General features: G+C 34.3%; 1 protein-coding gene across 5 annotated transcripts in view; it reads left to right on the forward strand.

Moving 5' to 3' along the window:
* The window catches only part of Lnpk (lunapark, ER junction formation factor), a 69,964-nt gene extending 62,005 nt beyond the window's left edge, over positions 1 to 7,959 (forward strand). For 4 of the 5 annotated variants that reach the window (XM_045148215.1, XM_004660317.2, XM_045148216.1 and 1 more), the window contains one exon: positions 6,944 to 7,959. In XM_045148215.1, coding sequence (XP_045004150.1) covers positions 6,944 to 7,179 — 236 coding nt within the window. In that variant the 3' untranslated portion in view covers positions 7,180 to 7,959. Of the gene's footprint in view, positions 1 to 1,200; positions 1,284 to 6,943 lie in introns of all 5 variants that reach the window. The other variant, XM_004660318.2, reaches the window with a different exon arrangement.
* The last annotated feature ends 4,627 nt before the right edge of the window (positions 7,960 to 12,586 follow it).

Below are 12,586 nucleotides of genomic sequence, written 5' to 3' on the forward strand. Positions count from 1 at the left end.
TCAGAAAGCAGGAAACTGGAGTTGGAAAAGACATTTTTGCATTTTTGAACAACTACATGAATAGGATGGTGTTTCATTTAGTCTATTTTTATTTATACACTCAAGGGCCATGAGATTGACATTGCTTTTGAAATAAACCTTGTTGTATAGAAACAGGATTACCAGAACTTGTATTTTGGAATCCATCTTAAAATACTGTTTTGGGAATTCTTGGGGAAGTTTCTTGAAAAGCTGAAGTAAAAGAAGTAACTGCCAACCTTTCTTGCTATTAAGTTTTAATCAGAAAAATTTTAAAAATTAACCAGCTCTGTTTTATGAAGATTGCTAAAATTTTGAAAAAGGCCGTGAGATTTTTGTGCTACTCCTGGTGTATAAATAATTCATAAACAAGAGCTGGAGAGATGGTTTCGTGGTTAAGGGGTTGCCTGCAAAGCCAAAGGTCCCATGTTCCACTCTCCAGGTTCCACGTAAGCAAGATGCACAAAAGGTGATGAAAACAAGCCAATTTTCTCTCTCTTACTCGCTTGATCTAGTCTTGTTCTCTCATATAAAACATAAAAAAGGCCAGTCTGTTGGGCTTGCCTCAAAAAATTCATGAAAACATCAAAATTGCAAAACTTGCTTTAACAGAGATTATTGTACAAAGAAGTAAATTTTTTGAAATCAGAAACAGCCTGAGATCTGAGTTTTTTTTTTTTTAAGACCTTAAGTAGTGAACTTGAAATTTGTGTGTTGGATTGAGCTTGGCTTTTGGCTTACTAACAGCTGTCAAAATGAATTTGAATACAAGTAGCTGTGATTGAGATCTGTATACTTCCAACACAGAATGAATGAACTCATCATCTCCAAGTCTGCAACATCAACTCCAAACACTGTCAAACTTTTTCTTTTGCTAAGTTGTGCTCTGAGCTGCATGCAAACCAACTGCGTTGGCATTATTGCCTCTTGGAAATGAAAATAAAGGATTTCATACTGAAGATGCCTAGGAGGAAATACTGAATTCCTTTCCATGAGTAACATTGCTTATGAAAAATAAGTGAATATTTGAAAGCCAATAATTATATTTAAAAAAAGAAAAAAAAACAGCCAACAAAATATAAATCTTGGTAATGGGTCCTATGCTTTATTTTCTCTGCTAAGGTCAAGATGGATAGTTAGCAAACAACACCCAGCTATACTTTTCCTTCTCATCTAATCTAGGAGGAGCAATACCCCCGATGTCTCATTTTCTGTCTGAAATCTCCGGAATGAAGTCTAACTGGCTCAGTGTCAACCCCAGTAAGGTAATGTTCATAGGTGAAGACCAAACTTGAGGCAGGGTGTGATGAGTCCATAGAACTAAAACCGGAAGCAACAATTCTATTTTGTTAAGGCTGTTTCTAGTATAGTAACTTTTTTTTGTATTTTTCTTTGGTTTTACCAGAGTGGCCCAAAAACTTTTTTCTCTTTTTGGTCTCCAGTAGACTGAAACTTTCCCAAGACTTCTGTCACCACAGTACATTCCAATTATCACCCAAGATGGACTGCTTTAGTAAATACTGACAAGTTTTTCTGATGAACGAAAAAAGCTGCATTTCTTTTTTTGAACATCAATGGTGTGCTCTTACAGTTAACTTGAACTACTAAGTCAATGTCATCTCAATGCTGTCTGACAGCCAACGTAGCTGAGAGATTAAATTTCTGATTTTTCTGTAAGTACTGCGAGCTGATCGTGCCACGGGAGCTCCCAAATTCCTGATTTCTAAATTCATCAGTGCTATAGAAAATTGAGGACTGGACATAAACTTTGTTTTAATTTTTGTATTTTTAAGCATATTGAAATAGCTTCTCAATAGCAGCATGAACTGAAAAGATGACTCTTCACTGTGAACTTATTTTTCAACATCTATCAGCAAGCATCTATATAAATGATTTAGAACTAAGAGAAGAGGCTTCTTTCCCCAATCTTTGACACAGGACTTTGCAATTAATCTTTGACTGGATTCTGATTTAGAAGAGTTTGCATTTAGGATGAGGCTTTTGAGATTTCTGGACTACTCTAAAACAACATATGGAATCTTGTCAAGTTTTCATCAGAGAAACGTTGGAAGAAGTTTTTCTCATTAATTGCTCACTTGAATATCCTGAAATTTGGTTTCTAGAACTGCATCCAGATGTTTTAGTAACAGATAACTAGAGAAACACAAGAAACTAGGGATATTAATTGTTTTCTATCTGAAATATAATAGATGTGGTACACCAAAAAGTGAATTGCTTTTGGAGTTTTCACTTTCTTTTATGATTAAATGATGACATGTAAATACTTTCTGCTAAGCGACAATAGCTTATCACGTTTGCCTTTTATTTTTAAAAAAAACCTTGCTTTCTAAAGTACCTCAATAGCTGGCTTTCCTTTCAGAGATACAGTATTTGTTTCATAGATACAGTTTTCATTAGAGTATTAGGTTTCTGTAGTATATGAGTTAAATAAGTGTTTTTTTGGCTGCTGTGTTTGAAAAATACTAGTATGTATTTTAATTGCTCAGTTGTGTTTGTCTAGGGCTTATGTAATTATTTTATTTGATAATAACTTTTATTTACTCACTAATAATGAAACTCAGGGCTTCTAACCAATATTGGCAAAAATAGTAAGTAATATTTATATGAACGAACATTTATCTGGTAATATGATTCCTGGCCTCTTATGCAGAATATGTTAGCATTAGGTTATTTTGAATAAAGAAAAATTCTTCTAGTATTTTTGTTATGATGCTCTGGGAAATTGAATCATTCGATAATAAAAATTGTGTCAACTGAAGCAGTTACCTTTTCCTTGCTGTGAAAAAACACCCAGCCAGGAGCAGCTTATAGAAGGAAGGGTGTATTTTGTTTTAACAGTTTCAAGGGGAGATTTCATCATAGGGCAAAGTATGGCAAGAACAGACAACTGGGTGGCAACTCCTGTCCCATGAGCTGGGAAAAAGCAATGACAGTGAGCTAACTTGCACTGGCAAGGGAGCTGGATTATCAAACCATCACATTGTCTTTTGTGTATTAATCAGACCCAGAAAACAGATGCCTTTCTTTATATTCATGTTCAACTTTCTGAAATGACCCATAGTGTTACTTGATTTTTTCAGATATAGTTAGCTTTTGACCTTCTGATTCTTTTGTATAAAACATTTTCACATAATTGTCTAGTTAGAATATTGCCTAGTAATGAACTCCTAATTGGTTTGTTTACTAAATAAATAATTGTCATTCTAGTATTGAATTCTAGTGCTTTTTTCGTAAGTGGCTATAATTTAATTAAATTTTATTTATTGAGTCATTGGGATGAGTTAGAATAAAATTCATGCCTTTGTACCTTAAATACGAATTGGCCCTTTTCTTTCAGGCAGGAAAATCTTAAATCCTTGTCTAAAACCTACTACTACAAAGACAAATTATCAACTGTAATTGAATGACATTTTTTGGGTAACTTTATAGTGTATACATATAGTGAGCATTGATATGTTAACAAGGCCAAGTTTCAGTGTGTTAATAAGGTAAAAACAAATGTTTTGCTAGATTATTCTTTAATTTTCTTACAAAATTACCCTTAAGAACTAGTACAAAATCATAAAGGTAAGTCAAAGTTCTTATTTTTTTTTTTAATGTTTGGTTTGTAGGCAAAGCAGTGGAATTCATTATACACTTACATTCTGTTTTATAGGTTAGAGTTGTATAGCTGAGTTGGGACTATAAAGAATTGATTGCTAATGGTTACTATTGATAGAAAAAACTGGGGAGGTGCTCAGCTTGTAAGCCTGCTGACTAAAGCTTAGCTCTCCTCAGTGCCCATGTAAAGTCAGACACAAAGTGGCACACACATCTGTAAATCAGTGTATGAAATGAAGCCAGGAGGATTTAGAAGCTGCTTGGCAAGAGAAACCCTGTCTCAAAAGAAGGTGGAAGAAGAGAAACACCCTGAGTTTGTCCACTGACCTCTACACACATGCTGTGGCCTATCCCTTTCACACATAAATAGTAAAAATAGAGAAAGAAAAGAAAAAGCACTGCTTTCTCAGGAATTTTAGAATGAGAGTGAAGGGAATAGAAGTGAAGAAATAAATCATGAACCGTTTTTTGTTTTATCACATTGTGGTACAGCATTTTCTTGGCATTATGTATGCCAAAATTGGTTTATTTATTTATTTTTTTACATGTAGTATTGGTTATTTAAGTAACTATATCAGCTCTTAAGCTTAAGCTAAACCAAAGAGTAGGTCTGTTTATTTGGTGTGAACACAAAGGCTGGTTTTTCTTTTAGTATTTTATGAGCAAATACTAATAATTTCTTAAATTTGTTTTATATCACCAAGCTATTTGAGTTGTTTCATAGAAAAAATATTGTTTTTGTTAGAATAGACAAATAAATAATAGAAATAAGTACTCTTGGTATAGTATATTAAAATAATCTTGTTATAAAGCTCTGAAACTTAGTTATAAAATTGAGATGTAATTCTCTGTTAATGTTGTACACTTAGTTCATTTAGATTTTCTTTGTATGATTTCTTACAAAACAGAATTGGCTTTTAAATATCAAATGTTAACTGATGTCTGTGTTATAGACATGTCACAATATTTTTATGGCGCTGCTGATATTAAGATTGTTTTGCTGCAGGTCAAACCAAGGGAGGAAAAGCAGTTATAAATAGGCACTTCAGTTATTTTTAACCTACTAATCATTTTAACAAGTGTTTAGTCTTTCATATCTTTGAAATACAGCATTGATTAGAAACTGCTATGCTTTCTATATATGGAAGCACATGTTATTTCTTCGAATTCATGTATTATAGATATTTAAAATTTTTAGTATTGTAGTTCCTTTCTTTGTATTATATGCTTTTTTATGAACCTAGATTTCTAAATTTAGCTTTGACTCACAAAGTGTTTCTGAAGCCAGTAATATCATAAAACTTTGATATGCTATTCCTTGAACTTTGACACTGCTGTTATGTCAGTACAGGAGGCAATCTGTTAGACAGAATTTGTCCAACGTTACGGGCCTAAGTCACTTAAACATGAATGTTTGTGAGTTTTTTTGCTAGATTATGAGATTTTTTTTTTTTTTTTTTTTACTGGCCTTATTGGTTTGTTTCAGAAGGGTTACTAAACAAATTGCACAGTTCTTGGTAAGTAAGTATTGTTTTATGACCAGAGTTGAGGAAAACCGTGATGCTCAAAGTTCCTCTTTGGATAAATTCTATGAGGGTAGAATTACAAATGCTTGCCAGCTCCTGAAAGTTTCTGCAAAAGAACTTGTTGATTTTGTAGCAGAAATGATTTATACATATCCATAGAGTTTCACTTGCCCTTTCTGCCCTGGAGTATTCAAATAATAAAACTTAAGTGACTTACTACTGTTCTACCTTAAGCTTTTTTTTTTTTTTTTTTTTTTGCTAAAATTCTAAGTGGTACAGCAATGTCATTTTAAATCTCATATTAAGACACAAGTAAGGATTTTGTGATGTGTCACAGCATGATTAATGAATGTTCCCCACTACTTTTTGTGATCAATCATATGAATTTTATTTAGAAAGACATCATAAGGCAATTATTATGCTTTTCATTCTGTAAAAGAAGAAACTTGTAATTAATTCTATAAACTAGAGACCAGTATAGCTGTTTAAGGAACTGATACTTTTAAAAATATTTTCTAACTCCTGATTAAGAATGCATGAGATGGATAATTTGTGTCTATTAAAGTTAGAATGGCAAAACCATGGTTGTCTAGGACATCCATGCTAATGTGTACATGTAACATATAATTTCTTTGCAAAGCTATTTTATTTCTTTACTTTGTAAAACATTACCCTGTTTTTCTTAAGTGGGCTGACTCTCCCCGCCCCCAGATTTTTTCTTGTATCAGTAACATTTGTAGTCTGTCATAAGGTATCCTTTATGAAGGTAGGGAAAAAAATCTGCTTTCTTACTTAGCTAATTGGGTTTAATTATATTCCTCCTACCAAGATCATTAGCTGTGGTTTCTCCTCAAAACAAAAATATCTTAAGTTAAATTTTTATCTTTGATTTGAAAATTGGATGGCCCAAAGCTCCTCTATTCCAGTCATTCTTTCCTCATCCCATTCTCTTAAATTTAAAGCATTAGTTAATAAAACTGTTATTACTTAATTGTTAAAGGATTTAAATTTAATAAAAGCCAGTGAGTTAAATTTAGACCATACATCAAAAAAACAGGAAAAAACCAAACAACAACAACAACAACAACAAAAAACCAGGTGCTTGGGAGGCCAACGTAGGACGATTGCCTTGAGTTCGAGGCCAGCCTGAAACTACATAGTGAATTCCAGGTCAGCCTGGGCTAGAGCGACACCCTACATTTAAAAACAAATACAAACAAAGAAAAACAAAACAAACAAGCAAAAATAACAGGAGTAAAATTTGGGGTAGGGACTAAAGCCTTAATTTTCTGTATGAAGACAAGGAAAAAGATTCTTTTCTTATCCTAGAATACTTGGTATGCACATAAGAATGGGAAGGACAGCCTAAACACTCATCACTTACAGTTTTGCTTGGATACATAGCCAACAATATAACCTATTTTTTTTTTTCTGTATTATTTGCTGGACTATTATCTTATAGCATGTAATTCTCCTGGGACCTTGAATTTTGGACAATCAACTTACAAATGTACTCTTAGAAACTTTTTTTTTATGAAATATGAAAGTATGGACTTATTTCTTTAATATATATTTTTCTTGTACTAACTCATAAGTATATTATATAGAGTTAAATACTTATTTTAAAAGATTTTTTTTTAAAAGAAAGCAGTGTTAAGCCATTCTGATATTTCTTCATCCATGTGTGTATGTACATATGTTTATCTTTTCACTTGTCTTGTTTATTAGCAGGTTTGCATTTGGACATTCCTGAAGTCTTGAATCTTCTATCTTTTCAGAATCCTTAGAAGAACGGGATGTTCTCAATAATAGTACTGAGGAGACAGACGAGAAAATACCAGCTACCCAGCAGTCAAGCCAAGTGATTGAAAAAGCATCTGGCTCACAGGAACTGGAGGAAAAACAAGAGACTGAGCACGAGGAAACCTCAGCAAGTGAAGCCAAATCAACAGTTCCCAGAGCTGATGCTCTTCCGAATCTTGAACTAAGTGGAGAGTCTTTGAAGACACAGTAGTAAATGCTTCCATGTGCCTTCAACTGGATGTTTGTAGTCTTGTTGATGTCATTTACTGCTTTTTTTGGTGGTACTTAAAAAAAAAAATTATGCCCCTCTAAGTATATACTTTATATCATTCAAATTCAGATTGTCTAGCAATTTCAGTACATCTGAGTTTATCTACTGGATATTGAAATTAAAGTGTTATCAGTGAAGCAAGATCCTTTTGAATGTGCAAAGACCCACACTGTTTAGATAGCTTTTAGATATTTTGTGCATTCTAAATGTTTACAAAATGGATAGCATTTTTATTTTCTACATGTTTAACCTGCAAATAACTATTTTGACATAGGAAGAACATTGACTAGGAAATAATGTTTTAAGGACTAAAACACCATTAACATTTGGAGTATTTCATCATCAAATATGAATATAACTTAACTTTTAAGATATTTTGCCAGTTGGAAGAAAATATCTATTTTTAGGTGTTTACATTAGGTGATATTCAAAGCTGTAATAGTGACTACATAGGCATTGGTACGAATTCTCAATAAGAATGCAATTGAACAGTTGAGTGCAGTGTTTCTTTTGATGTCTTTTACTTTGCAGCTGGGCCAAAGGCACACAATGTACATAATTAGTTTATGTTTACATATTAACATAGGAAATATTTCTGCACTTGACTGTACTTGAATTCCTAGTATTATTTATATTTGTAAAATAATTATGATATGCAAGTAAGTTTTGTGCTCCTGTATGTGTTTTGTTAAGGAAAATAAAGATGATCTGGCAGCAGTTTCTTTTTGTTAAGTATCTAGACTTCACCTAATAACTTGGCTATCTGAAGACTCTTGATAGGGAGAGTCACAGTATGGTGAATATATCACAAATTATAATGCTTTCAGATTTATTGCCTTTCATGTTGAGAGAAATAAGGACATTTAGAGATTATAACTAGAAATTAGATTTTTTTGGTTTGGAAACATCTAGGTCATATGTAGTTTTTAATTTTGAGAAACAATTTTTTGTTTGTTTGTTTTTAGAGGCAGTGTCTCCCTGTAGTCCAGGCTGGCCTCAAACTCACTCTGTACTCTCAGGCTGGCCTTGAACTCTCATGGTGATCCTCTTACCTCTGCCTCTTGAATACTGTAATTAAAGGTGTGTGCCATGAATGTATTTTTAAGAGTAATTACTATTAATATTTGATGAAATTGAATATATTAAAAATATCAAGTGAGAATTTTTTTTTTTTTTTTTTTTTTTTAAGGTAGAGTCTCACTCTAGACCAGGCTGACCTGGAATTCACTCTGTAGTCTCAGGGTAGCCTCAAACTCATGATGATCCTCCTATCAATGCCTCCCAAGTACTGGAATTAAAGGCATGTGCCACCTCACTCAGCCCTGGTAAAAGGTTTTGACTTAAACTAGTTAAGCTTGGATCTTAAATACAACATGATAACTTGTTCTAACTTCCTTTTATTTCTCTTCTCCAATATTAAAACAATTTTAAGTCACTGTCAAAAGGCGAAACATACAATAGTATGTCTGGGTAATGTTTTGGTTGTGAGAAGTTTATTTCAGTTGAATACTTTTTTAATCACTTAACATTTATTTTTGTAATTTAATATCTCATATTTGACAGTTCTTATTAGACATCTCAATTTTTTAATGCTATCAAGCATCTTGGTATAGTAGCCACAATTTTCAGCATACAGAACTGGACTTTTAGCTCTGTGGCATGGGGCATTTTATCCAACCTCTTTGTAGCTATCATTTCATATGTAAAATGGGAAGAATAAATCTGATTTTTAGAGGTATTGGGATGATAAAAAAATAGTTCATATTACGTGTCTAGCTCACTTGCTTGATAATTAATAAATGTGTAAATGCTAGCATTTGTTATTACCATGCTTGTTGAATATAGGAGGAACCATAGATTCTTCCTGTGGCAGATAAGGAAATTAAAAACATATGGACATCCAATTCAGCTACTCAGAACAAAAAAAGTTTTCTACATCAGCTTTGTCTTTTGGTCATATGCATGCATGTAAATACATTAAGAAGCTCTTTATGTATCTAACTACATAATACTTCATGTATCTAAATATGTAAAGTATGCATAGGAAACTAAAACTCTTTGGAATGTAATCTTTTAAAAAATGATTTTCATTAGTTTTATGAATTTCATAGTTTTGTTTTATTGGCCCATGTATATTTTAATAGTACCTTGTAATAAAACATTCAAATTCTGACATACATTACTTGAGAATGCATCAGAGAAATCTAATTTAATGATGGGACCAAGCATGCATTATTAGAAACATCTTTGAGAAGAAATGGGGATAGAGGCTAAAAAGAGGATTAGTACAAGTAATGCAATAGGTAAATCATTATATAATACCCTTTATAAAAAAAAATACTGATTTACTTATTTGGGGGACAGAGAAAAAAGAGTGCACCAGGGCCTCTTGCCATTGCAAACAAATGAGATGCATGTGCTACTTTGTACATCTGGCTAGCTCCGAGTACTGTTTCAGCCCCATTATTCTTACAATTAGTATTCCATCAGGCTTCACAAACAAGTGCCTTTAATGACTAAGCCATCTTCCCAGCCCTGTATAACAAATAAATAAATTGCATTATATATATAAGTTTTTTCTTTTTTTTAAATTTTTTTTGTTCATATTTATTTGAGAGTGACAGAGAGAGAGAGAAAGAGGTAGAGAGAGAGAGAGAGAGAGAGAGAATGGGCATGCCAGGGCCTCCAGCCACTGCAAATGAACTCCAGATGCATGTGCCCCCTTGTGCATCTGGCTAACATGGGTCCTGGGGAATCAAGCCTTGAACCGGTGTCCTTAGGCTTCATAGGCAAGCGCTTAACCGCTAAGCCATCTCTCCAGCCCTATGTTTTGTTTTTCAAGGCATGGTCTCACTGTAGCCCAGACTGACCTGGAATTCACTATGTAGTCTCAGGGTGGCCTTGAACTTACAGTGATCCTACATCTGCCTTTTGCATGCCGGGATTAAAGACAAGTGCCACCACACCTGGCTATGATATCTTCTATAAGAGAAAAATATTCCAATATAACAATATTAGAAAGAATAGTGAAGTGTCCTGTTTTTGATTATTAAGACTAGTATCAATGAGAAAAAGCAAATGATTAAGCCAGAGCGATGCTAACTTCTCTCTTTATAAGTATTCAACAGACCATCATCTAATCTCTCCTCAGTGTGGACTCAGTTTGACCTACAGCCATGCTTTAGCTTCTCTCTTCTACCCACCTCCATCTTTCTACTGTAGTCACATGGGACCCACCCGCTCCTTTCAATTCTCTGGCCTTGCTTTACCCTTTCCATGCCTTAAGTCTCAGCTTAAATTTCTGTTCCTCAGGGCTGGAGAGATGGCTTAGCGGTTAAGCGCTTGTCTGAGAAGCCTAAGGACCCCGGTTCGAGGCTTGGTTCCCCAGGTCCCACGTTGGCCAGATGCACAAGGGAGCGCACGCGTCTGGAGTTTGTTTGCAGAGGCTGGAAGCCCTGGCGCGCCCATTCTCTCTCTCTCCCTCTATCTGTCTCTCTGTGTCTGTCGCTCTCAAATAAATAAATAAAAAATTAAAAAAAAATTTCTGTTCCTCAGACAGATGTCCTTCTAAACTCCCTTTCTGAAGCTGGTCTATTCCTTTTACTCTTGTATCACCCCATTTTATGTTTACTCATCATCCTTATTGCAAATGATATTTTGTTTTCTCACCAAGTATCTTATCTTTACAACATGGTCTGTATTTTGCAAGCGTAGCACAATGTTTGACATGTCTGTCATGTAAATGAAAAACTTGCTAAATCCAGTCTTTAACTCATTGGCAGGTTGACATTGCTGAGTGCTCCATAAAATTATTACTATTGTTATTTTTTTCATTTTTTTTTTTTACTATTGTTATTATTATTTTTTTGGCTGTGGACATACCATGGCATCATTCTCTTCTCTGGCCTCTCGCTCTCAGTGTCCTTTGCAAACTTCTTTTACTCTCCCCATCTTTATATGTTGGTGTTCTAGGTTTCTATTGTCAATTCTTCTCTTGGTATATTCTTTAGGAGCTCTCATCAGTGCCTAGAGATTTAATTCCCACCTGTCTTTTGCCACGTTAAGACTCTAGCTTTGATCTGTTTCCTTCTCTTTATTATATACTCACCCACTCACTGCTCTGGCTATCAGAATCAGTATATTTGAAAAGGAACACTGTCTTCTTCAAATCTTTTGTGTTCCACAGTTCAAGTAGCCCATTCAAGTCAAACTTGAGTCTTTTCACTCACTCTTTCTCCTGTATCCAAACTCAAGTCCTAAGTCTTAAGTAGCACCACCCCACACACACCTTTTTTCCTTCAATAGGGTCCTGCATTGTAGCCCAGCCTGGCCTACAACTTTTGACCTGCCTCTGATTGCTGAGCAGAATTATAGGTGCAAGCCACTACATCTTGCCTTCTCCAAAAATATTTGACATGTATAATCTTATTTCTTTATCTCATTTACATTGCATTAATGATGATAATAAACATTCCCATTAGGCTGCAACTAGGCAGCATGCTAAGTACTTGATGTACATTTATATACAAAAGTATAGAGAATTGGTTTTTGGCAACAATCTTGTGAAGACTGATCTGAATTACAGGAGAGAAAACTAAGGAATGGAGAGAATCAACTTTCTCTGAGTAGATCTAGTAAGTGGAAAATGTGATATTTGGATGTAAGCAAATAATTTTAGATGCCTTTACTTTTTGCTCAGTCCTGGGGATTGAATACATGGCCTCACACATGCTCAGCACAGGCTGTACTACTGAAATACACTCCTATCTCCTAGAATCTTTACTTTTACTGTATTGCCTTCCTATTCTATAGAACGTGTTTTGAAAGCTTTGTAAATGGTGTCTGTCTCCAATCATGCCAATTTGCTATCTGTTCTATGCACTGCTACTTAACACAATGGCTTAGACCCTTCTGCTTGCGCAGTGAGGTCCAAACTTACTGGTATGGGCTTCAGAGCCTTATGTAATTTTGCTCCTAGTACCTCCAGTGTCTTTGTGCACTATAGCTACTGTTATTCCCACCTCTCTCCCAGACACACACACTTTAATTGTGACTATTCTGGTATTTCTTTGTGCTGTGCATAAAGTTTCTAAAGTCTAAGAGATAATCTCTTTAACTTTTCAAACTCTTCCTCTGCCTCAGATACCCTCCTGTTTATTTAGATACTATAGGAACTCAGTAAGTAGGTTGATTTGGAATAATTTCAGTTGGAATGCAAGTTTGAAATTTTTTGATACTTGTTATGTATTTTAACCTTTAAAAAATTTTTATTTGTTTATATGCAAGCAGGGAAAGAAGAGTGAGAGAATGTGTGTACCAGGGCCTCCAGCTGCTGCAGATAAACTTC

Source organism: Jaculus jaculus, chromosome 4 (assembly GCF_020740685.1).
Source record: "Jaculus jaculus isolate mJacJac1 chromosome 4, mJacJac1.mat.Y.cur, whole genome shotgun sequence".
Classification (NCBI taxonomy): domain Eukaryota; kingdom Metazoa; phylum Chordata; class Mammalia; order Rodentia; family Dipodidae; genus Jaculus; species Jaculus jaculus.